This window comes from Mytilus edulis, chromosome 5 (genome assembly GCF_963676685.1).
Source record: "Mytilus edulis chromosome 5, xbMytEdul2.2, whole genome shotgun sequence".
In the NCBI taxonomy this organism is placed as follows: Eukaryota; Metazoa; Mollusca; class Bivalvia; order Mytilida; family Mytilidae; genus Mytilus; species Mytilus edulis.
The window spans coordinates 1,028,611-1,056,288 of NC_092348.1; the positions used below are offsets into that span (position 1 = coordinate 1,028,611).

At 33.7% G+C, this 27,678-nt stretch overlaps 3 protein-coding genes across 3 annotated transcripts; 1 reads left to right on the top strand and 2 right to left on the bottom strand.

Moving 5' to 3' along the window:
* Positions 1 to 497: 497 nt before the first annotated feature.
* On the bottom strand, positions 498 to 5,178 carry LOC139522735 (uncharacterized). The gene is made up of 2 exons (XM_071316241.1): positions 4,934 to 5,178; positions 498 to 3,048 (listed from the first exon to the last, which is right to left on the bottom strand). The coding sequence occupies exons 1-2, from the start codon at positions 4,947 to 4,949 to the stop codon at positions 1,685 to 1,687; spliced, it is 1,380 nt and encodes a 459-aa protein (XP_071172342.1). The 5' UTR covers positions 4,950 to 5,178; the 3' UTR covers positions 498 to 1,684.
* Positions 5,179 to 9,535: 4,357 nt separating this feature from the next.
* Positions 9,536 to 13,845, bottom strand: LOC139522736 (uncharacterized). Its single transcript, XM_071316242.1, has 2 exons — positions 13,782 to 13,845; positions 9,536 to 12,237 (listed from the first exon to the last, which is right to left on the bottom strand). Exon 2 carries the CDS (start codon positions 12,182 to 12,184, stop codon positions 10,655 to 10,657), a length of 1,530 nt encoding a protein of 509 aa, XP_071172343.1. The 5' UTR covers positions 12,185 to 12,237; positions 13,782 to 13,845; the 3' UTR covers positions 9,536 to 10,654.
* Positions 13,846 to 14,174: 329 nt separating this feature from the next.
* Positions 14,175 to 27,201, top strand: LOC139522737 (sodium-dependent neutral amino acid transporter B(0)AT3-like). Its single transcript, XM_071316243.1, has 11 exons — positions 14,175 to 14,350; positions 16,457 to 16,920; positions 18,020 to 18,303; positions 19,319 to 19,480; positions 20,178 to 20,288; positions 22,159 to 22,360; positions 23,133 to 23,341; positions 23,842 to 24,043; positions 24,472 to 24,631; positions 25,610 to 25,772; positions 26,576 to 27,201. The coding sequence occupies exons 2-11, from the start codon at positions 16,503 to 16,505 to the stop codon at positions 26,816 to 26,818; spliced, it is 2,154 nt and encodes a 717-aa protein (XP_071172344.1). The 5' UTR covers positions 14,175 to 14,350; positions 16,457 to 16,502; the 3' UTR covers positions 26,819 to 27,201.
* Positions 27,202 to 27,678: the final 477 nt, after the last annotated feature.

Sequence of the window (27,678 nt, forward strand, 5' to 3'; positions counted from 1 at the left end):
CTCATTAATAATTTATTTTTATCATGCATAAAATTGAGAATGGAAATGGGGAATGTGCCAAAGAGACAACAACCCGACCATAGAAAAAAAAAAAACAACAGCAGAAGGTCACCAACAGGTCTTCAATGTAGCGAGAAATTCCCGCGTCCTTCAACTGACCCCTAAACAAATATATACTAGTTTTAATGAAGCATTTGACCTCTCACCTATGCCAACTCGAAAATGTAACTTGACAGGAACATTTCAAACATTGAAAATTGACTGACGCACATTCTGATACAAAGTGATGTATTGGAAACAAACATTACTGATTGTTATTTGGATGGAGAGTTGTTTCATTGGCACTCACATCACATCTTCCTATATCTAATTACTAATGTTTAAACTAAAATACAATTACAACTTTGCGAAAATTGTTTTCTTTTCCTGCTATATTTTCTTTGCGAATCAAACATTAGAAATCAATTTTCAGCAATCAATTTCTGGTGTACGAGGGTAGTCGATGTAAACGAAATGTATACGTCTCATTTTTTTTTAATTTTGAGTATAAACATGTTACGGCAAACAGTCCTTGAAGGCTCTTTTATTAGTTTCATCTACCTGTTCGTTTAGAAGCTTTAAACACTGGTTCAGGACTCTGACATACTGGTTACATCCGAAGTCATCATTACCTGCCATGAAAATGAGAGGCACACTCATTGCTGGAAAACAATATATATTGACACTATCTTCCTGATCAAATATTTTTATTAGTCGTTTCAATATTTTGGACGTCCAGTTTCTTTTATCTGTATCCTGCTGCGCCATCTGTATCCCATGTTGTGTTGAAAACTTACAAATGCGGTTATCTATCAAAGAATACGATAAGATTGGATCAAGCTCTAGGAATAGTTCGTTTTTTAAAATGTATGATGTTATGTATTGTAGGAATGGTGACACTCTATTCATTTCGGGTACACAACCGACTAAACATTTTGCCAAGGTATATGCATCTTTCAGTTTGGGCTGTAAGTTCCTTAATATCATTTTTTCTATAGAGGAAAATGATAATCGTGCATGGTTCTCTCTTACAATAATGTCCCACTTAAGGTGTTCTGAATTGTTTACAAAATGGACAATTTTTGGGGGTTGAGATCGTTCATTCCATTTGGTAAATAATCCAAGACGATAACTGGTACCAAATCGATACTTATGTCCAGGTTTGGGTATGTCTGTGTGCCAATGTATGTCAAACATAAAGGTGCAATTAAGGTTTGAGGAGGTGAGGTTGCTTTGTAATAACAGGTTCTCCAGTAAAACGGAAGACCTTTCCAAAAGGAGTGCTGTTGTAATATATTGTAAACTGCAGTATTGAAGGATCTAAGAAGGGCTTCATTTAAAGTTTTGTAATCTTTTTCCAATATGTGTACCTGTTTCCAAATTTCACTTTTTTGTGACACGAGACATAACTGAACTTGGTCTCCGTAAATAAAACGGTCAGCTTTAACGCACTGACTTATATGCGTCAGCTTGAACTGATAATCAAACTCGTCCTGCGGATAAATTTTTGTGCCCTCGCTTGTGCTTCCAGCTAATTCAATTGTAGAAGTAAATAGTACGTTATCTCTGTCTAAGCAGTCTTTGACCCTTTCAACAAATTGCTGAACTTTTTGCATAATTTCCATAACAAATGTGTTCCGTGTGTCTACTGGTTCTCTAATTTTTTTAACTTTTTTTTTTTTAGCCTTAATATAAAAGCCGTACAGATTTTTAACAATAAATCTAATTTCAATTTGTCGTTTTTTGGTATTTCTCTTCCATTTGAGAAAAATATGGACGGATCAAGTATATACCGCAGAGTCGACAAGTTTTCAGTATCGGGCCAGATATTAGGGGCCAGTTCAGTTATAGCATAGTATAAGCATCCCCTACCGAATTTATCTTTCAAAAGTAAAGGTAGTTTAGATTTGGCTAATATATGTTTAACTACATCTGTATACCTCAACCAACAAGAAAAGTGTAGAATAGTCATGCCGTTGATATCTTTTGTGTTTATATCAATTTTGTGCTTCTCTACTACTGTTAATTTCTCGATGATATCGTTTTGATCATCCCGTCTTACCTTTAACGCATCCTTTTCCAGCATAGAATTTTGCTTAATGGATGCTACAGGATGAACTATCAGTCCATGGATGAAAGGAAATGGCATAGACTGACTTGATGATTTAATTTTCTCACTATATTTTTTAAAAAATATATCTAACTCGACTGGATTTAAGTTGATTATGATAGAATGAAGAGCTGTATATCCCCTTTGATTTCTCTCAATTGTTAACGAAGCCCCACCATCGACTAGTATTTCTACAATTTCCAGAATTCTAGGTTGGCCTTTAATGTCGCATATTAAGTGTAGAGGGGAACCATTAAAGAACCGAACCAAACAATCGATATTAGCACCATGTTCAAGGAACAAATTTAAGAGTGGCACGTTAGATGTGGTGACAGCCCAATGTAGTGGGCAATATATCGTAGCATTGCTATCGAGATTGACCTTGTAATCTTTGATCAGCTCTACCGCTAGATCCTCCACATCATCCGCCGATGCATTTACTGTAGAGATACTTGGTATAATTCTACAGAGTTCACACAGAAAATGTAGCCTTAACTTTATGACGCTTTTCTCTGTTCGCTCTTTCGTTAATAGTAACCAATGTCTAACTTTCTTTATTTGACATACATGTGTCTCAGAGGTTGGAACGTGTGCGTGCGAATGTAAAAAACATGGAGCTTCTAACAGTTGTTCGAATGACTCCAAAACCGGGTTCTCGCCTGCGAGTGTTTTCTCGTCAGCATGTTTCAATAACAGCTCCCATATGTCAAGTTGTACATCCTTGTCGCTAGCCAGATCTATGCTTGATTTACCATTTAACTTGGCGTCGATGAAAGTTTTTGGGTATGCGTTGTCGACCAACTGTTCAACCATTTTAATGTTATTTTCACGGACGGCTTTCTGGAGCTTCTTTGTAAGCGATTCTTCATCATAAATCCTCCGCTTTTTGGGGTTTTCTTCTGTAAAAAAATATAGATATTCAAACCAGCATTGAAAAAAACATTTATATCATTCCTTAGAGAAAGAGGGAGAAAAAGTCAAAACGTTTCGAAGCTCAAGTCAATCTGTTCTGTTTGAGAAACTTCTCTGATAACTCCTGGCGGATGAGATTATTATGTTTGTTGTTGCTATGTCATGCTTTTTACAATAAACGAGGCATTCAGTAAAATTGAAAACAAAACTGAAGAATGTGTCAAAGAGACAACAACCCAACCAAAGAGGAGAAAAAACGAAGCCCACCAATGATTCTAAACACAACGAGAAAATATTGCTCCCGGAGGCGTGTTTCAGCTTGTCATTTTCCAATGGAAACAAACTGTGCCCTTCTACTTCCGACTTGTTTCTTTATTATTATGAGGCTGACTTCAAGAAAAATGATAAGAAGTTAGCAATATCCTTTAACTCTACTTTCCGCTATATAGATGATGTTCTTTCACTAAATAATTCAAAATTTGGTGACTATGTGGAACGCATCTATCCCATCGAGCTAGAGATAAAGGATACTACAGATACAGTTAAGTCGGCCTCATATCTTGATTTACATCTAGAAATTGACAATGAGGGTCGGTTGAAAAGAAAACTTTACGACAAAAGAGATGATTTCAGCTTTCCAATTGTGAACTTTCCATTTTTAAGTAGCAACATTCGATCAGCACCTGCATACGGGGTATATATCTCCCAATTGAAACTTTATTCCCGTGCTTGCATTTTCTATCATGATTTTCTTGAAAGAGGGTTGCTGCTCACAAGGAAGCTATTAAACCAAGATTTCCAAATGGTGAAGTTGAAATCATCCCTTCGTAAATTTTACGGACGCCATCACGAGTTGGTTGACCGTTCTGGAATAACCGTTTTACAAATGATATCGGATATGTTCCTTATGTCGTAACTACAACACCCTTCACTATTGACGGATTTGAACTACCGAATTAGACTATTTACCGGATTTGTTATCACATAAGCAACACGACGGGTGACGCATGTGGAGCAGGATCTGCTTACCCTTCAGGAGAACCTGAGATCACCCCTAGTTTTTTGGTGGGGTTCGTGTTGTTTATTCTTTAGTGTTCTATGTTGTTTCATGTGTACTGTTGTTTGTTTGTCTTTTTCATTTTTAGCCATGGCGTTGTCATTTTGTTTTAGATTTATGAGTTTGACTGTCCCTTTGGTATCTTTCGTCCCTCTTTCCGTACACGACAAAACTGAAACAACAAAAATCTAAAATTAAAAGTACAAAATGTTGTGTGATAGACTCATATGAATAAAACTAGTCATAACAAGAATGTGTCCATGGTAAACCAATTGCACTATCATTTGCTATGTTCAATGAACCTATAAATATGGGTCAAAACTCTAATTTGGCATTAAAATTAGAAAGATCATATCACAGGAAACATGTGTTTTAAGTTTCAAGTTAATTGGACTTCGGTTTCATCAAACACTATCTTCAGCAAAAACTTTAACATGAGAAGGACGGACGAACAGACAGACAAACAGACAGACGGACGGACGAACGAACGAACGCACAAACCATAAAACATAATGTCCATAAAAATATTCATAATAAAATTAGTGTTCACCAATTTCATTCGTACAACCAGGAACATAGATATTGTATATTAAATATATTATACCCAGATACAACATGTATATGATATGTACATGTAGTTGTTATCATTATGATAGTTTGATTGATTAATTGTTGGTTGCTTAAAGTCTATTGGTAAATATGTCATGCATGTTCAGGACGAAATTTGTTAGTCTGAACGATGAATCTTAAATGATAGGAGTATACTATGTAAGCTATGATATTCTGCAAATAAATCTAAACACAAAATTGCATACCCACGTTAGCTTCCATTTCCGTTCACTTTATTGCATTGAAGTGTTGATCGATGAGTAGTCTAGAACCTTTTTTAAATCATTACATCAGTAAGAATCCAACTGGATCATTTAAAAAACATATTTTCAAATAAAAGATATGATATCATCTGCCTTCTCAATATTAGTAACAGTGTGCACATTTTTTATGAATGTAACAGTATTAATTTTGTTTACCTATAAAGTAACTTTACGCTCTACTGAGAAAGTGGTCACTTGGTGGTGTATTCATGGTATTGGAATCCGATAAAACAGAAGAGAATAAATAAAATTATTTTAAGTCGATTTACATAAACGTTATAAACATAAAATCTGTTGAAATTTTGTCGACATATATCAATTAAAACACATATAAATACATATAACACACACCACAAAAAATGGTAGTTTTTTTAGTAGTATGAAGTCTTCAGTTATTTAAATGTTTAAAGTTGAATAACTTCATTGGTACACAATTCAATGCACGAACTTAATATTGTTTTGTCGCTTTATTCACAATACATCTTTCGGATCACATGACGTGTGGACAGGATACATATGATAGAAAAATAATGTAAATTAAAAACAAATGTCAGATAAAAATAAATTTATTTGGCTTCTGTCATCGGAGGATGATTCTGTAATAACTTACTCTATTTGAATGATATAAAAAGAGATCAGAAATATTAAACATTATCATCATTAGAACAATATGATATAGACATCGCGTCTGGCGTACTAAATTATATTCCTGGTACCTTTGATAACTATTGTTGTCATTTGGTCTTAGATGGATAACTGTCTCATTGGCAACTACACCACATCTATTATTTTTGTAATGTATAATCAGGATTTATTTTGATTGCAGGGTGAATCCTGATAGTAAAACAACATTGTTAGTAGTAAGGATTTTATAGTTTGAATAGATACTTATATATATATACAAATAGTACATCTCTGGTCTAAATTAGGGAAATAAGCCTGATGTAAAAAATACTTTTTAAAATCCAATCTCTCTCATTTAATTGTAGAAACCACTTAAGACACTGCGTTAAAACGATGATTTTCATATAATATTTTAATAACATTATAGTATACCACAAATTTAACATGTGACTATAAAAGTGAGACATGAATGTGTATCATTTCTGATTAAGAATAACTTGTTTTTAGTTTAACAGCCATCCAGTCACCCAAGCAAAAACCGATGGAGTTACATGACTTGACACATTATAAAAACTTTATAGTTTGTTTTAGTTTGTATATGGGGTGCTTGGTTTTGAAAATGGGTGAGTCTTGTATAACATTGCAACTCATTTGGGTATAACTAGAAGCTGGAAAAAGGAAGGAGAAATAAATGTGGCAAATAAAATAAATCTTGCAAGACGAACTTTGTATGCGCTAATGGGCTCCGGGGGTGCATGGGACAAATGGCTTAGACCCAATAACATCTTACAAAATCTACAACACATATGTTCTGCCAAGACTTCTTTGTGGTTTGGAAGCCATTCCTCTAAAAAAGACCTATATAACCCAGCTGTAATCTTGTCATAGAAAGAATTTAAGACATTTTCGTCATATTTTACTTGCAGTCAAACGTTCAAAGAGTTAATGATATCATCATCAGACAAATGTCGGTTAACTAAGATAACCCGAACAGTTTTTTTTTTCTATAATTGGAGAAATCCTATTAACGGACGATGCTCAATCTAGATCAATTATAAAATATATGGAAACTAAGCATCTTCTTATTGGCAAAAATCATCCAGTTTGGACTATATTTGACAAAACAAAAGCTGAAGTTCGGAAAGATATTGTTAAAACTAGAATAGTTTCAGGAACATTTATACTAAATTCTAATAGAGTGAAATTTAATCGATCACCTTCTCAACTCTGTCAATTATGTAATCTTTTTGAGGGAAATATCTCTCATTTTCTTCTGGAGCGTCCACTGTTATCCAAAACTAGAATTACATACTTTGAAACGAGCAAGGACTATGTTACTCAACATACAACAGATGAAGTCTGGCACAGTGTCTTTCAATTCAAACCAAACATTATCAGGCTAATTATAGACAGCAGACATTTTTAACCAATATCAACAGATATCAATATAATGAACACGATAGAAGCCAAAAATAGGGAGATGTGATATAAACTATATATAAAGCGCTTAAAGTTGCTTGAGGCAATGGATGGTTGACGGTCTGAAACAAAGAGTTTCCAATCCGTATAATTTGTGTTTTATCATTTACAAATGACAGCCGGATTTTATGTGTAAAAAAAGAAGAAGAAGAAGAAGAAGAAGAAGAAGAAGAAGAAGAAGAAGAAGAAGAAGAAGAAGAAGAAGAAGAAGAAGAAGAAGAAGAAGAAGAAGAAGAAGAAGAAGAAGAAAGTTTGATCTCGTTTAGTAATTGCAGTTATTCTTAAATTAATGAAATAATTGGTGCTTGTTAATAACGAGTCGAGTATTTTTAAAACTTATAAATAGGAAGACAAAATAATAAAGGCAGCTGCATTAGTATACCGCTGTTGGAAAGTCATAAATCGATTGAGACAAAAACAAATTCGGGTTACAAACTAAAACCGAACGAAACACATCAACTATAAGAGGTAAACAACGAAACACTGAAGTGATCATAACCAAACGAAAATGCAACAAGCACAGAAACAAACTATCAGATAACAATTGCCATTTTCTTGACTTGGTAGAGGACATTTAAAAAAAAAGTAGATTGATTCTGGTTTTGCGGCTAGCTAAACATCGCACTTTTATGGCAATGTAAAATATATAAACACTAAAATGACACCATTACAATGACAGGAATATAGTACAAGTCAATGCAAGAACATTCAAGACAGAGAAATACGCAAATAAACAATACAATAGCACATTTTGCGCCTAATAGTTATCAAAGGTACCAGACTTTAATACGCCAGAAATGCATTTCTTCAACACAAGACTCATCGGTGACGCTCAGATCGAGCGACTAGTAATCAAGCAAAACATGTACAAAGTTTAAGAGCATAGAAGACTCAAAATTCCAAAACGTTGTGCCAAATACTATGAATACGAATAAGGTAATCTATGCCTTGGATAAGAAAATCCTTTGTCTTCTTTTTATCAGGAATTATTCTCTTTTAACAGTAACCAAATATAATGGGATATATATGTCAATCAGTATCTTTGATTGTTCCAGTGAATATCATAACAAAGGGAAATGAAAATACGCTTATCTTAGTTTCAGTGTTCTACAGCTATCATTTCTTTTTTTTATGTTCATTGTCATTATTAATGCTGCTAAAATTATCGGCCATTTTTTGGGGGGTAATGCTTTTTTAACTTTTGTTATGATTAATTATATATTATTGCTTTTTTGTATTTTTGTTTTAATGGCGATAACTTCCAAAGCTGCGGTGTGTGTGACCCTCGAAACTTCACTAAAACCATGCATCGTCTGGTGTACAGAATGCGATGAAGGACTATGCCAAAAAATGCCAAGTACACGATAGGCATCAAGAAACCATATAATTCTATGTATTACCGAACGACCGAAATTACCAGCTGATGTACTGAAAATCAGCCAATACTGTAGTAATCACAATGAAAAGTTCAAACTGTATTACTGACAGCATGATTGTCCTTGTTGCAGCAAATATATTGTTGAGAACCATTCAAAGTGCAGGGGCGTCGTTAATACAGATGACGTCATTCAAAATGTCAAAACTGCTTATGCCCTGTACGAGATGGAGACACCATTAATGAACAGCAGAAAATATACAGAAAATGTGCCAGCATCAACAAGATAAGCTTTCGACATTGAAAGAGAAAAGAAAAGAAATTGTAAAAGAAATCAAGAAGACAAGAATAAAGATCAATAACCATCTCGACAAATTACAGGAAAATTTAATGAAACAACTCTATGCAGTCGAAGAAAAAGAAAACTCGAAAATTTGTCAGCTGTTGTTATCATTGTAAAAAAAGTGAAATAGCCGCATGTCAAATAAACATTGGAAACATCAAACAATACGCGACGGACATTCAGGCGTTTTACCCTGTTAGCGATCAACTCGGTCGCGCTGCTTTTGAAGTTTATAATTTTATATGAGTTTTTTTTTTTGCTTTTTTGTTTTTACCTCGACTCGTTTGTTTTAATATGGTAATTTTTATAAAATTCCGGTTACAAAACTTTGAATTGTTCGAAAAACTAAGGATTTTCTTATCCCAGGAATAGATTACCTTAGCCGTATTACGCACAACTTTTTAGAATTTTGGGTCTTCAATGCTTTCAACTTTGTACTTCTTTGTCTTTATAACTATTTTGATCTGAGCGTCACTGATGAGTATTCGAATCGCGCGTCTGGCGTATAAAATTATAATCCTGGTACCTTTGATAACTATATTAAAAGATTTTAACATCGGTATACTCATTTTTTTTTTAAATTTTATATATTTGACTCTGTATGACAAGTTTTTGCTCCCTATGGTCCTATAGCTCCAAGGTATCTTTACATCCACGAATTTCGAATGTTTAGGCACTATCTTACCTGATCTTACCTGGTGAAATAAATACAAATAAGCGCTTCTGATGCACGAAATTTATAAAGTTTTTTATTTTTCATTTTCGATTTACATGTTCAGAAATACTATAGAAAACCACTGTTACCCAAAACGTTATTTACACAGTTTTTTTAGTTGATCTACTCACTGGCCAAAAATAATTTCACTAGGTAACGCTTGTACTCTGTTAATGTATAGCCTACAGTTTCTGTTAGCCAATTATTGCTAAATAACGTAAAAAAATAAATAAACACCATCATAATTTCACAGAAAAATTAAGTCTTTATATACAATTCATTTGATAATTCGACTTAATGAATTTCATTTTTTTGATAAGATGCGTTTCATCTGTAAATGTTATCACATATAAATAAAAAAATCTTTTCAATAGTTATCACATATAAGCAAAACTTTGGCACATAATAATCGGATTTTATCACATATAAATAGTTAGCACATCAACATATATAGTTACCACGTATAAATAGATAGTTAGTACATATAAATAGATAGTTAGCACATATGAATAGAAAAGCACATATAAATAGATAGTTAACACGTATAAATAGATAGTTAACACATATGAATAGGTAGTTATCACATATGAATAGGTAGTTATCACTTACAAATAGATAGTTATCACATATAAATACATAGTTATCTCAGAAATAGATAGTTAGCACTTACAAATAGATAGTTATCACATACAAATAGATAGTTAGCACTTATAAATAAAAAGTAATCGCATATTGATAAAAAGTTATCACATATGAATAAATAGTTATCATATTTGAAGAAAAAAAAATAGTAATCACATATTTAAGAAATATCATAACGATTTAGCATTTGTATATGCCTCCATCTATAAAAATCCTCAAATATCGTGTTATCAAAATATCTATTAGCGTGTGAGTCGTCAAGAAAACTTTCAGAATTTATACAGCCTCACATATAAGGTCAAAAAGGGCATTAACAGCAAAATTATCAGGTAGAGGTAAAATTCTTGGAGGTAGTGGTTGTATTTTTGAGGTATTTGTAGAAATCTTTGAGGTAGGATTTATGATCAATCTTTGGGTTATAGCTACTGAAAAAGAACCAACTATTTTGTTGCACGTGATAATGCCCGTTAGTCTCGGTCTAAGGTCTTATATAGTATCGGGTGTGAACAGAATGCTCGGCCAGTTCGTTCTATGGTCGAAACTGAAATCAGTCAGCGCATAAGTTATAATTGTTGGTTCTTTATCTGTAGACCTTTGTGCATTAACCGACTTAATAAAGTCTATTCCTTTCTTTTCCAGAACAAATTTACATGTAGGTGACAAAAGAGCATGTGTATCCCAGGGACTTGTGTTTGCATTGTTGATGATGATACAAAGCCCACAGCTCATACATTCGATCACGTGTTCAAACCCGTTGCGATAAAAACCGGCATCAGCAAACTTCTGAAAATCTTCATCTCCATCATCTTCCGTGGACAGGTCTGAATTATCAAACTTCTTATGGTGTACTCGATACGGCGGAAATCTCTCTGGAGCTAATGTTTGTTGCACATAGGGACATAACGGCATGTAACTTGCATGGTATAACATTGGTTCAAGGTCCATAGCTGACAAAGGGATATGCCATCCACATTGAAAACACTGCATGCGGTCAGGTTCAGCTATGCATACAAATCCTGCCAGGGCAATCGTCTCTCTTCTACTATGGTCCTCTATGTTCTTTAAAGTTTCTCTTCTCTTGTCTATATCTTCAAACTCAGGCAGAAATGGAACTTGCATTTTACTTGCTGCTTTGTTTAACAGTGCATAAACGACACTACCAAACATATCATTGATGTAGTAGGCATGTGACGGCTTGTATTCCCCACTCACTGAACAAGACACAGACCACAAATTACTTTTAGAATGGGGGTTATACGCATCCATAACACATTTCATCAACTCCAGTAAACCTTTACTCATCTCACTATCACCAAACTTTTCCTCCTCAGTTTCGAGGAAATCATCGGTAAATCCTAAACTAATTGTAGTGTTCAGATCACATAGAAATCCACAGTCTTCGCAAGCTTGTGGAATATTCAATTTAGTATGTTCATTAATATGTTTATAGAATTCAGGCAGATCAATGAGAAAGTTCTTATTCCTGGCTGTTATCAACACTCCATACAGGTCCATGTCCATTTGTTGGAGGAGAAGGCCCTTCGATGAAACAAAATTAGATGCTCCGGTATTCGCATGTAAGATGGAATAACTTGGTATTATTGTCAATAGTTCAGTTTTTAGATTAGAAACCCAATTCGTGTTAAATCTTATAATTGATGTGTCCCTAAGACAAAATAAACCGTTGACGGATGAAACTTTGCCATCTGTAATCAGTGTGATGATTTTTCGCCTTATACTTGGTTCCGTGCAGGCGGACTTTATCATATGGCTGCTTTTTTTGTTTACAGATAAACTTTTAGAAAATATAATCAGTACTTTTCTGGACTTTGCGACGAGACTAAATGCAGTATCGAAAGTGTTCGTGCCTGGCATGCCATTTTCTTGTAAAGAACTAAAGGAAATATGCTCTGATTCTAAGACCGGAAGTATATCATCCCGAGCTTGTTCATCACTGTCGTCATAAAACACAAATAATTGATAATGTTCTGATCTCTGTACGGGACTTGCGTCCATGCTTTATCACGTGCATTCCAATCAGCTACATGTGTTCAATCCATGATTGGAATCTTTAAACAAAAAACATAGAAAAAAAGTTAAGAGAAAAATTTAAAATTAAATATTTGCGTCTTCGATATATACATGATTCTTGTTTTAGTTGTTATTGGCTTTGAACTACTAGTAGCTGTCAGTAACGAAGAACACTCTCAGATCAGTACTTGATGTCTGTTTTATTTTTGTGATGTATAAGTACCGGTCCACGTCCACGCTGTGGTTTTGTTAGATGCTGATCTATTTGTATTCATCTAATGAGTTATGCCTTTTTCAACTTTTTGTTACAGTTTGTACTCATGTTGTATTGTTACATCACTATTCCAGATTAGGAGAGAGGTAAGGGCGACCGCAAACATATTTGACGCTATCCCATGTTGTACTCTACTAAGTCAGGAGCATATAATTAAGTGGTTGTCGTTTGTTGCTGTACATTATATTTCCCCCATTGTTTTGTATACATAAATCAGGCTGCTTGTTTTCTTGTTTGAATTGTTTTACATTTGTCATTTCGGGGCCTTTAATAGCTAACTATGCGGTATGAGTTTTGCTCATTGTTGAAGGTCGTACCTTGATCTATAATTGTTATAAACTTCTATGTCATTTGGTCCCTGGCGGAGAGTTGGAGTTGTCTCATTGGCAATAAAAACTTGCTAAAATCCTTTCTTTATTATATAGTAATGTATCTGTTCGAAGTAATAACATCTTTTGAATCAGTTATTATTTTCGTTTGTTCTGTGGCAGATCTCTGATGGCCTAATAATTCACCAGAGTTCATGAAAAGTGGTGGTCCGAAGGTTTTGACCACCAAAATGTTCAATGGACTGACACAATTTTTGTATTTCTCAAAATGAATAATAGTATGATCGAGAAGACAATCAGATAGTGTCTATATCTGTGGAGTAAGATGCAAACATTTGTTTCGGGATGGGTTTCCTTTCAACGTGGAATAATAGATATAGGAAGATGTGATGTGAATGCCAATGAGACATCTCTCCATCCAAATAACAATTTATAAAAGTAAACCATTATAGGTCAATGTAAGGCCTTCAACACGGAGCCTTGGCTCACACCGAACAAAAAGCTATAAAGGGCCCCAAAACAAACTACTAGTGTAAAACCATTCAAAGGGGAAAACCAACGGTCTACACTTCTTTGAGATGAACAATAAGTTTTAACTTATGATAACGGATGTGGTCCGAGAATGATAAAAATGTACAAGAAATGCATTTGATGACGTAAATTGGTCTTTCATTTTTGGTTGAGACTTAAAACGACACTTTACTCAGTATAACCATATTTACATGTTGCAAGAACAAAGGAGACTATGTTATTAAAAAATTGCTTGAATTATAACTTATAATTTCATGAAATACACCATTACATGTACCGTTGCAACGTGGTTTTCGTGTACTAAAAATTCTCATTTCTAATTATAGAAAAATAAATACCCTTTTTATTTCTCTATCATTAACAATCTTGAATTGAGAGGGAAGTAAAAGTTTGGATAAAAAGTATTTCAACAAAATCAAAAATGATTTTATATAAATAACTATCTTACCGTTTCATGCCACAAAGTGTGAGGACAAAGCCATTTTGTTTCTTTCAATGAGCATGCCCAATGTATCAATAGAATTACTCTTGCATTAAATACTGTATGATATATTTATAAACTTAATTTTTCCAATCAATAAAAGATAAGTAAATATTAATATTGTGTCTTATTCTGACGAACGGATTTATACAGTTTAAATCACGGACATGTATCTGGTGTGGTTGGATCTAAAAAAGAAATCATCTACATACTAAGTGGTTTCTTAGAGCCATTTATCACACCGTGAGAAAGAGACGGCTGATCAAACATATTTAATAACATTATAGTATACCACAAACTTGATTCAACTAAATAACATGTGTCTATAAGAGCGAGACATAAATGTGTAGCATTAATGATTATACATAACTTGTATTTAGTTACCTGTTGGGTAATTTTAAAATTTCCCATTTTTTTGTCCAAATTCAGTCACCCATGCATAATACGACTGATGACTCGACATATACAGACTTTTAAAACAGTATATAATATAGTTTGCTTTAGTGTGTTTATGGAATGTTTATTTTTGTAAATGGGTAAGTCATTTATATACATTGCTACTTACTTTATTTTCAAATGTTCTTACATTGGTTTATCATACATTTACGATAGATCATAACATAGTGTGTCCTGTGGGTTTTGATACATAATTCACATAGTTTTTTCACTGACACCCCACCCCCCTCTTAACTTAATTTGGGAAGAATTGACTTACCAATAGGGATATATGTAAAAATTGATTTTAGATATACAAAACTTGTTGAATTTTAACCCCCCCCCCCCGACCCCAAACTATTTGATTTAAGTTTTTTTTATCCTACATCGATCTTTTGATGTCGTCCCTAAAGAACAAAATCAATTTATTTGTACATCCTCCTTTTCTTTCATCGATATTAAACTCATATAGATAAGAAATAAGGAAAGTGGATAAGTTGGTAAACCAGACACAGGTCTTGTGACACGTTGTTTGTTTTTTTCTTTAGCGTATTGCTACTTTTTTTTAACAAGGAAACACACGACTGTAGTTAGTTGCGCCTCTTTAACATGTTCCTTAATTAAGGCGAAAATACTAAAGATAATAAAACCTTGGAAAAGTATCTAACAATATTATTTTTCCTAACTGAACTCATCAGTTGAAAGAGAACTAACAATGAACAAGCAAAACACGACAAACGTCAAAAATGCAGTATACAAAAAAGGGCACAAGACATTTGGGCTATACCATATGCATGACGACGATATCATTTGGGCTACACTATAAGCGTGACCACGGTATCACTTGGACTAAACCATAATTGTGACCAGTGTATCATGTGGGCTAAACCATAAGCGTGACCATGGTATCACTTGGGCTAAACCATAATAGTGACCATTGTAACCATAAGCGTAACCACGATATCATTTTGGCCTAAACCATAAACGTCACCACGATAGCATGTGGGCAAAATCATAAGCGTCATCAGGGATCATTTGGTCTTAAACCATAAACTTGACCAGGGTATCACTTGGGCTAAACCATAAGTATACCGATTTTTCTTTTCTTTAAAAGCTTAACTTGTCATTATAATTTATATTCATCACAGTACTGCCAACGAAGTGAAAAAAATATATATAAAAATAAAATAAATGAATGATTCGGATAAGATGGTTCAATTTCGAACCGGTTTAGTGTTAAACCACAAAGAAGGGCTAGAATAAAATTCATAAATGTTAACATCGAACTAATAGGAGATGAGCATATTTAGCGATATTAGTCAAAATAATCAGACAAGAAAGGTCGCGTACGTTTCTATATGCATGGTTAGGGGTAGATAATTTATGTATTAGAACGTTTGAACCCCATGGCTGTCAAGAGATCATTTTCTATTTTACTTCGATAGGACTATGCCCATATATATACGACTGAAAAGTTATGTTATAAAGTCACTATTTATTCAGGACTTTGATCAAGTTTGAAGTTCAATTATATATGCAACCGTACGGACTTTAACAATTAGAAAAACCAATACCTTATTATATTTGGCTATAAAAGGCTATAGATTTTGAGAGAAACCTTTTACAAAAGACAAATAAATAAAATCAAATTGCATTAAGTAATATCACTCAGGCAAATGTCTACATTCTCGAGCAGCGGTTCATTAGTAATTTTACAAATCAGTACTTGTATGTTAACATAAATATTGACCTATAGAAAGCAAGAGTACTTTTGTAGTTTGTTTCATATCATGATATTGTATTAAGTCACTTCCTCGTTATGGGATGGGACTTGTCTGCATACACCATATATGAAGCTCCATAAAGGGAGGGGATGTCCCTCCTTAATCTACAGAGTTTAATCGTTTGTATCTCAACCAATTACCCCTTTAATGTAATTGTGGTTCTGTAAATAAATGCTGATGTTGTATTTCATATATATGACTAGAAAAAAAGATAAAGTTTTCTTATGCATCTGACAGCAGCTTGGGCAATTTTCCTCACAAATGTGTAATGAAATAGTTGGGTGGTATTAAAAAATTCTTAATACACTCTATAACTATAAACACAATTTCACCAAAGTTGTGATATCATATTGATAAAAAAACACCGGACATCCACTAAAAAAAAACTATTTGTACAGAAAAACAAGTATATCTTTTCTTCAGATGCAGAACCTCAACTTTATAATTTGAACTAAAACCAATACTAATCATGACCAAGAAAAAGAAACAAAACAATGATCCAATGAAAGGACAGGTAAACAAAGGAATGGACACGTCAAGTGTGTTCACGATCGAATCGAGTGCGTCCAATTGGCGCGAGTCAAGGGAAACACTCACAACAGATACACACACGCCAGTTCAAATGTCTCGAAGAAATTCTTTTTCGTCCGCAATGGAGAGTGGAAGTATATTTTCTGGCAGTATTGGTTCCGTGCCATCAAAGGCGAGTGCAGCATTATCTACGGACGCATTGTTATTGAAGCAGAAAACAGAAGATATTGAAGGACAATCGACTGAACGTGAATCGTGGGATAATAAAGTACAATATCTCTTAGCCGTCGTCGGGTTCGCTGTAGGACTTGGAAATGTCTGGAGATTTCCCTACCTAGCACAGAAAAACGGAGGAGGTAAGTCAGGCTACACGAATTGTCTGTTAGGAATGGTATAATCTATGTGTGGTGGCATGAGATACAAGTTCCTTTATTATAATTGTTCAAATGTAATTTTATTTCTATGAATAGTCAGAGATTCCATAAAGAACTATTACAATATAAGTTTATAAACGGGTTAATAATATAATTCCATTGATTCAGATAATTTTCTGTTTATATAAGAAAACAGATATGGTATGCTTACCTATCTGAAAACTCTTCACTCGATCAGTCAATGCCATAGAAATTAACGACAATGAGCAAAACCATTGCCACAAGACTGGAACAACAAACTTTGATAGTGGTACTATTCCTCCCTCTTGGAGATCATAATCATTTCCATGATAGTCCTTTGGCCTCTGGATCATTATTTTCTCTTTCTCTTTGTTTTCTCATATGTGTATTTTGTTTTTTCTGTTTTTAATTGACCCTGTTACATCAATGCAAATTAAAACAACATTAAACTTAGCATAAAACGTTTCAAAAAGGAATAAAATGCGAAGTCATATATTATATGACTAATTTGATGGGTGTGTATAACCTGTAAAATATATGCTTATTATCTTCTGAGAGAAGTTACAAAGAAGGCGATATCACATAATGGTTTATAATAACCAGTTTTGGCAACCACTTTGCAATGCTCTTTACAATGCTCATCATTTGAAAGGAAAATATATGACAAAGCAAATGTTTAGAGACCCCAAAAAGTATTATAAATCTTTCAAATAATACCCTTCATGTGTTCAACAGCAAGTTTGCAGTATCATTTATATCTAATTTACTTATTGGTTGTGTTCAGTGATTTTATACAACACTGTCAAACTCACTTTGAAATTTTTCAATAACTTTTAAAATGAGCACACAGAAGAAAATACCAGTGTCATATTATGGTGAACTCTATGTCATAGAAGACATAGTTATGAAATATATGCCACTGAACCATCAACAATTTTACAGTTCACCATTTCTGTTTATTTTTTAGAAAGTTTACAATTTTGAAAATTTTTAGTGATATTCATGCTTTCCAAGTTTAAAAAATGTAAGGTAATTTCAGACTTATACCTTTTAATTACAGGTGCTTTTCTTATTCCATATGTCATAATGTTGGCAATCGAGGGCATTCCTTTGTTTTACCTTGAACTTGCAGTAGGTCAAAGGTTACGGAAAGGAGCCATAGGAGCATGGAATGAAGTTAGTCCCTTTTTAGGCGGGATTGGAATAGCTTGCTGTTTTGTCTCGTTTTGGGTAGCGTTATACTATAACACTATTATTGCCTGGTGTCTGTATTATTTAGTGCTGAGTTTCCGAGCTACCTTACCATGGGCAGCATGTCCAGATCCGGTACCAAAGGAGTGCAATGTAAGTATGGTATAGGTATACAATATTGTTAGAGGCCAGCTGAAGCTTGCATCCGGGTGCGTGATTTTCTAGCTGCGTTGGCGACCCATCGGTGGCCTTGAACTTTTTTCTTCTCTTCTGTCGGGTTGTTGTCTCCTTGACACATTCCCCGTTCCCGTATACTCTATTAAATGCATCATTTTCTTTTCGTTCCTGACTACAACTAGATTGACCTTACCCTGAGTGTACGACGGTGCTCCAGTGGCGGATCAAGGAAAAAAAGGGGGGTCCGAGTGTACGACGTGGTGCTCATAAAAATACCAACAAACTGACAGAGCCTATCTGCTGATATGACAAACTCATCTAGAGGTGTTTGTTTTATGCTTCATACAAAACAATGTTTTGTTTAGAGCCATATTTACTCAATCTTAAAGTGGCAGATCGATACATCTACAGTAAATTTAGATGTTCAAACATCAAAATCCCTGTCGAAGTTGGTCGGTGGAAAAATACACCAAGAGAAAATCGTATATGCTGTCACTGCGATTCAAATACCATTGGTGACGAATATCATTATTTTTTTGTATGTTCCAATAAACAAATTATGTCTTTAAGAGAAAGGTATATACCTACATATTACATAAAAAATCCTTCCCAATTGAAATTTATTGGTCTATTATCACACTGTAACGTGCCAGTGCTAACAAAAGTGTGCATGTTTCTAAGACATATTGAAAAAAATATTTTCATAATTCATAGCATGTTACTATAATTTCTAACCACGTTGCAATTAAGAATTTTGCAAACAAATCAACCAAATATATTTCAGTTTTATTGTATGATATCAATTATTAATCTATTGTGTGACTTTCTTGTAAATGTATAAGTATGTATGTAATTTTTAATGTATAATTTTTATCCTCTTGTAGCACCATACGTGTGCCTAAGTTGTAATAAATTGTCTTGTCTTATCTTATTATTTTCTATTAATGAAATTTGACAAATTTATGTTGACCCTATAATTTCCGTTTTATAGATGAGCAGTCCGACAACTTATTTCTGGTACAGAAAGACTTTAGATATTTCGTCATCTGTAGAGGAAACTGGAAACCTGAACTGGTGGATATTGGTTTCGTTGTTCGTAGCTTGGCTTATTGTGTTCATGTGCATGATTAAAGGGATTGCATCTTCCGGTAAAGTAAGTTATTACAGAAAGACTGGACGATCATTTTAACTAATCAAATAGATATAGGAAGATGAGGTATGAGTGATAATGAGACAACTCTCCATCCAAGTCACAATTTATAATGGCAAACCATCATTAATCAAGGTACGGTCTTCAACACGAAGCCTTGGCGCACATGATACATCGAACAACACGGTATAAAGGGCGCTATAAAGGGCCCCGACAATTACTAGTGCAAAACCTTTCAAACGGGAAAACCAACGGTCCTATCTGTATAAAAAAGACCATTCCTCTTCAGTATTTTCCATATGATGTTTTTTTTTTAAATTGTAAACCTTTTCGAAAATTTCTTTCGTTTAATTGCTTAATTATTTTGGAAGTCTTATTTTACAAAGTAACTACCTTTGTTTTACTTTCAATGTTTCTTTTAATAGCCTAAAATGCATCAATCATGCATAATCCATCTCTAGCTAAGGGGGTAAATTGAAGTTCACACGAATACGGAATTAATGGGGTCAAATTATTCACTTACAAGTGAATAATTCATCATCGATGTTTCTTAGCTGTTTCTTAGCTTATTTTGACAAAATTGAACTATACTGGCTGCAATAAGCGAATTATTATCAATATTCCACTTTCATTAATAGACGAAAAAAAAATATGTATCTCGTAGCTAGTGTCCCTTTAACTCAGCTTTACTATTTCATAGGTTGTGTATGTCACTGCAACATTTCCATATTTGGTGTTGATCATTTTCTTCTTCCGTGGAGTAACTTTAGAAGGATTTCAGCATGGCCTAGAATATTTCTTCGTACCGGATGTAAGTATTTACATAGATAAGTAAGTAAGTAAGTAAGTAATAAGTAAGTAATGACCTTATATAAGAGGGTGACTCAATTAGCAAACACTAATCAACCGTCAGATATTGCTGTACAGACGAAAGCATTACTTTAATTGTACTAGTATGTGTTTTGATTTACTATGCGTTTGTTCTTCTTGTTACAAACAAAGGGACGGCATTTAACATTCTATGTTCATACGTAATAAGTTGAATGTTAATATTCCGTCTACACTCTGATTAGAACAAATGTTAATATGATTGTTATGCCCCACCTACGATAGTAGAGGGGCATTATGTTTTCTAGTCTGTACGTCCGTTCGTCTGTCCGTCCGTCTGTCTGTCTGTCTGTGCGTCCGTTCTGCTTCAGGTTAAAGTTTTTGGTCAAGGTAGTTTTTGATGAAGTTGAAGTTCAATCAACTTTAAACTTTGTACACATGTTACCCATGATATGATATTTTCTAATTTTAATGCCAAATTAAAGATTTGACCCCAATTTCACGGTCCACTGAACATAGAAAATGATAGTGAAAAGTTCAGGTTAAAGTTTTTGGTCAAGGTAGTTTTTGATGAAGTTGAAGTCGACTCAAAAATGAATCAACTTGAAACTTAGTACACATGTTCCCCATGATATAATCTTTCTAATTTAAATGACAAATTAAAGTTTTGACCCCAATTTCACGGTCCACTGAACATGGAAAATGAGTGGGCATCGGTGTACTATGGACACATTCTTGTTTTTACTTCAAACAAGGTAATAAAAATACAATACAGTTCTTATATTTATATTCAAAATTTATTTTTGTGAACTTGATCAAATCAAATATTTTATTGGATGAAGGACATATAACCTTTGTAATTTTGCGTCATTTATCTGTACAACATATATACAACATGACAAATACAGACGTTAAATTGTTACATAAAACATGTTAACCGTGATAGATAAAACAAATCCGTTCAGTATATTGTTGTACATACATGTATGTCTATTGTTTTTATGCCCCACCTACGATAGTAGAGGGGCATTATGTTTTCTGGTCTGTGCGTCCGTTCGTTCGTTCGTCCGTCCGTCTGTTCGTTCGTTCGTTCGTCTGTTCGTTCATCCGTCTGTCCCGCTTCAGGTTAAAGTTTTTGGTCAAGGTAGTTTTTGATGAAGTTGAAGTCCAATCAACTTGAAACTTAGTACACATGTTCCTTATGATATGATCTTTCTAATTTTAAAGCCAAATTAAACTTTTGACCCCAATTTCACGGTCCACTGAACATAGAAAATGAAAGTGCATGTTTCAGGTTAAAGTTTTTGGTCAAGGTAGTTTTTGATGAAGTTGAAGTCCAATCAACTTAAAACTTAGTACAAATGTTCCCTATGATATTATCTTTCTAATTTTAATGCCTAATTATATTTTTTATCCAATTTCACGGTCCATTGAACATGGAAAATGATAGTGGGAGTGGGGCATCCGTGTACTTTGGACACATTCTTGTTAATGGTATATGTCGCCTCTCTTTAGGAACTTTATACATTATGTACGAATTCCCCAAAAGGTGTAAATCTTTCAATTGGAGACCATTTTAAAATGCGTAGAGGCAACAATATATTTTACTTTAAAGAGGACGATAATATTATGATTGTGAGCAACTATAATTTAATGTGGCCCTTTTTCCTTCATTCGTCTATGGTTTCACCACTCAACTACCCCTTTAATATTCTAAAATACGCCACGGAATAATGTTCATTTAAAAACATTAAATAACCATTATGCTGAGTATCTGTTCAAATACGTACGCATCAGAACTTTCTACGTTTTAGAAACAATTTTACATACATCATTTTCCTCATTTATTGCAGTTTTCTAGATTAGCAGATCCACAAGTATGGTTAGAAGCAGCAACACAAATCTTCTTCTCATTAGGATTAGCCTTTGGTGGGCTGATCGCTTTCTCCTCCTATATGCCAGTCAGAAACAACTGTTATGTTGACGCCATCTTGGTTTCAGTTATTAACTGTGGAACCTCCGTGTTTGCTGGAATTGTCATATTTTCTATATTAGGTAGTAATTACCCAAATTAAATGCATAGCATATGTTTTTCCTGGAATGGTCATTTATTTTAATGTAATGTGGTTATTAACTGCAGAGCATCTGTTTTCGTCATAGATTTTATATCAAGTAGTTTTAATAAACAACACTGCGTGATTCGTAAAAATATAGGTAATTAAAAAAATTGTTAGGAAGGACATTGATTATCAAAACCAAACTTTTGGAGGAAATTATTATGCTTCGTTTAGAAAGGAGTGGGGTTTACTAGTTTACCCTCGTCAGTCTTTCCACAGCATTCTGACAGCGGCCGTTTCTATGCAATGTACGTATCATTTAAGAGAAAAAGAAAATAATGATTGACGGGAGTCAGAATTATGTGCCGAAGTAGGTTGGCACACTTCATGCAGACTGTAACATTGTGGGGATCATACTCATAATCAACTACGGAATTATGTTCTCGTCTTGAAAAAAACACCCCACATAACTTGCCACTGGACGTCTTACGGCAACACTGTATCATCATCAACTAGTTTATCTAAGTTAATGTGCACCTCGATGCAATGTTTTACCCAAAAATTAAAAAAAAAAAACCGATATGTAGCAATGAAAGTCTTTTTGATAGTATGGGGAAATAAAAAAAAGTTTTGGATCTGTTTTTTTAAAATATAGAATATGTTCCTTTATATTAAAAATTAAGTGGGATTTGACACTTTGAGATTTCTAATCTGCTCATATAGGAGAAATTGGCCCTTCTCCTTTATCATTATATTATTGTTTGTTATAGGTTTTAAGGCTAACAACTCCTACAACGATTGCTTAGCAACAAAGAATAGCCAGCTGATAAGCCTGTTTAACACAACAGACCTGACAGTACCAAAAGCTGGAACACAAACAACATTTACCCAGTTCGAACCATCTATTCAACGATGGATACAAAGACAAGGGATAATGCCTGAACTTCCAGTCTGTGATTTGCAAGCAGAGCTTCAAAAGGTAAAACTAACTATTTTGTGTTTAGACGTCAGCTGAACACTGCACTCGGCGGCGATATTTTCTCGCTGTGTTTAAGACCCATTGGTGGCCTTTGGCTGTTTTCTGCACTTTAGTCGGGTTGTTGTCTCTTTAACATATTCCCCATTTCCATTTTCAATTTTGTTGCTTCTCCTTTCTCTGTATGTAAATAGGCATTTCTCATAGTTTTGGTTAACAGTTATGTTTACAGCTATAACGGCGATATCTAACACACATGTTAATTATTATTATTATAAAGAAAAACATAGAACAATGCATTTAATTATAGAAACAAATACAAGCGAGGACTGCATGTAGAAAATCTTTATTTTTCTTTTCACTTTTAAGATGTTAGATGCTATGACGTTTCAGGAATTGTGTATATAATTTACAGCATGGTATGAAATACAAAATGTATTTTGCTAAGTTGTCTTTAACATTCCCGCATTTTTTTTATAAACCTGTGTATATTATCTTTTCAGTCGGGTTCAGGAACAGGACTTGCCTTTATTGCATTTACAGAAGCCATAAACCAATTCCCAGCAGCACCATTCTGGTCGATCTTGTTCTTCCTGATGTTACTGACACTTGGGTTAGACAGTATGTTCGGTACACTAGAGGGCGTGGTGACCTCTATAATGGACATGAACCTCATAACTAACTTGAGAAAAGATGTATTAGCAGGTAATTAGATTTGCCGTTTAGAATCACGACAAGTATTACTAGATCTCCATGTAATTTATTGTTAACTTACAGCATTATCATTGGAGATGTTAAAACAAACAAGACTGAATATTAAACGTGTCATAATACTAATTGCACAAAATAGTTTTATTGACAAGGTTTCTAAAACAATTAATACAATTCGGAATTTATTCGATTTATTCAACTCTTTAAAATTCGTATTTTGTTTGGCCTTCTAACAGTGCTGATTCGATTGAATACATTATATTTCAGATCTACTATGTGCTGTTTCCCTAAACTATAATAATTGTTATTTAGTGAACAACTATTTCGTGTGTTATATTTCAGATCTACTATGTGCTGTTTCCTTACTATTGTTATTTAGTGAACAACTATTTCGTGTTTTTATTTCGTGTGTTATATTTCAGGTGTACTATGTGCTGTTTCCCTTCTGATGTCCTTTGGTTTTGCCACACAGAATGGACCATACATTTTTGTTCTTTTTGATGAATTTAGTGGCAATATTCCATTATTAGTTATTGCATTTTTCGAAGTCATTGGAATAAGTTACTTTTATGGACTTAAACGGTATGGTATGATTTATTGCTTGAAGTGTCGAATCTGCATTTAGATTGATAAGGGTTGTCAATCACTAAATAGTAGAACTTGAAATTATACGACAACGGCCTATGATATGGCAAATGCCGTCGGAATTACAAGCATGCAGGTCATAATTTCGAGTTTCTGCACATTCTTTTGAACTAGGAAACTTCACAAGTCTTCATCAAACTTTGCTTTGTTATACCCCATATAATGATTTAATGATCTGGAGGTAAAAACTTAAGGTCAAAGGTTAAAATTTGTGTAAATGTTTGAACTATAATTTCGACTTTTATCTAACAAGATGCAACGATGCCCCATTACGTCAGTTTAACGATGCCCCATTACGTCAGTTTAACGATGCCCCATTACGTGAGTTTAACGATGCCCCATTACGTGAGTTTAACGATGCCCCATTACGTGAGTTTAACGATGCCCCATTTCGTCGGTTTAACGATGCTCCATTACGTGAGTTTAACGATGCCCCATTACGTGATTTTATCGATGCCCATTACGTCAGTTTAACGATGCCCCATTACGTCAGTTTAACGATTTTGGTGTCAACCTATGAAAAGTCAAGGTCACAGCAGTTATTTCATGTTATTTATAGACAGACATTTTGTTAAAAAATAAGTATTAATAGCCTGAAATAAATTCGAAATATTTGTGTGTTGGATAATATCTTTAAACCCTATGTCCAACTTTTACCAAACTTGCCTTGGTAAAACTTCATGAGATGGAGAATCATAAACTAGATCTTTACAGCTTCTTATTTTTTAAGCTATATTATATTGCAAAGTCATATAATGATATAGGAAGATAGAACGAAACACTGAAATGCAGACCCTGATAATTTTGTTTACCTGGTAATCATACCACATCTTCTTTTTATAATGATTCGTCTTTTTGAAAAAGATGAATCATGTATTCTTAATTCCTTCATAATTCTAACCGATTTCATTTTAGATTTGGAGATGATATATCTTTAATGATTGGATACAGACCAAATTATTACTGGTTGATTATGTGGAAATATGTATCACCTTTAGCAATCATCGTCATATTCTTAGCGAGTGTGATAAAAATGGCGGTTACCGGTACAACATACGATGCTTGGGATTCTACAACGGTAAGTGAATAAAGATTTAAATTACATTTGCTCACATTACCAGAAGGCCATTTTGGCCAGAGTATTTAAGTAGTCATCGACAAATTATCATTAGCCTAAAAACTGAGGTTCTGTTACTTTATACCCCACTCGAGGTAGGTGCATTTATCTATCTTATCTATGACTGTTATGTTTTCCTGCCAAAAGTCGGTTGAGGTTCTCTTTAAACACCACGGCTTTCTCAGCCAACAAATAAAGGCAACAGTAGTATGCCGCTGTTCGAAAGTCGTAAATAGATTAAAAGAAAACTAATCCGGGTTACAAACTAAAACCGAGGGAAACACATCAACCATAAGAGGAAAACATATAAATCTAAAACAAACTGACAACGCCATGGCTAACAATGAAAAAGACTAAATAAATTTACAAGTGGAGGCAATCCTTTTGGGTCAAATCAATTAAAGAATATACAATTATACATACATGTGAACCTCCCGATTGGCGTACAATAATTCCGTTTTCAGGTGTCTCAATATTTCATTGGTAGCATCAATATTGTTTAGCTTGTGATGAGGTCACGCACACGAGACATATCCACAGTTTTATCCTTTAAAATGAATATTAACTCGGAAGTGGACCAAGTGTTATTAACAATATTTTGAATAGTATTGATCTGACTTTGGGAGGGATTAATTCTTTTGCTTGGGGTACATGTTAATGACTTGAATAATATCAACAATTTAACTAGAACACGAGAATACAATTGAAAATGTTAAATTATTTACATAATTTAAAAAGTGTTTGCTATCATATTGTAATTCCAGGCAACAACGACAGCTTTATCATGGCCGGGAGGACATAAATTTGTTGCAGCATTTTTAATTCTTACTGCAGTTCTTTGGATACCAGGTGTAGCTTTAGTAAAGTATTTTCGGTTGATAAAATGGGAACCTGAGACACCCGCTTATTTTCCTGAAGAAGAACTGAAAATAGAAAAGGAACTTAAAATATATGAGCCTTCAGATATGGAAAGAAAATTCTTCTACTGGAGAGAGGTTTTGGATTGATGATAACTCCAAACGTAGTATCCTATTTAATAAGAAAATGTGATCTCATATTGCAGCATTTTAACAGTTCGAACTATATATTCAGAATCTTCATATTAAAAGAGACATTAATTTTAATGCAGTAATGCAATCAGGATTTTATACATAGATATATTTTTATATGAGTGAATAAGTACAGTGATAGTGCTGATGAAAGATTTTATACATGGAGTTTTATATATGTCTGTCAAGAACAGTGATGAAAAATTGTATAGTTTGAAGAAAAATAGACAATACATTTCATGTCAATCATGTAATCCGAGGCTTTTAGGATTCATGTAATTTATATTTTACTTGTAATATTTTGATTTTAGTGCAATAAAACTTATTTTTATTTTGTACAATTATTTGTTGTGATATTAAGATAAAAAAATAAATCAATGGATTGCATAAAACCACAAATATAAAAGAACCTTTATTATATAGCTGTAATTTTACCTCCATTGCGTATGAATAATCTAAAAAGTGTTGAAATACATTTAGGTTGTTCAAAAAAAAAATCATTAGAATTGAGAGGGAATCATTTGAATTTCACCATGTTTGTGACATTACTATATGTTTATAAAGCTTAAGAAACAATACACCTAATACCAACTAACGAATTGCATATACAATAAAAAGATAGACACTTTAGCTGCATAGGATAACAAGATTCTTGCTACACCGGCTGAAAAATTAATGGTTTAGATAAGAACGTGTCAGGGAGTCATTAGTGAATTTCAGTGCATCTTACTTGAATATCTTATCTTTGTAATAAGCAAACTGTTTCTTTTTGAAAACACTTTTTACTTTTAAAATGTTTTATATACAGTCTCCTCATA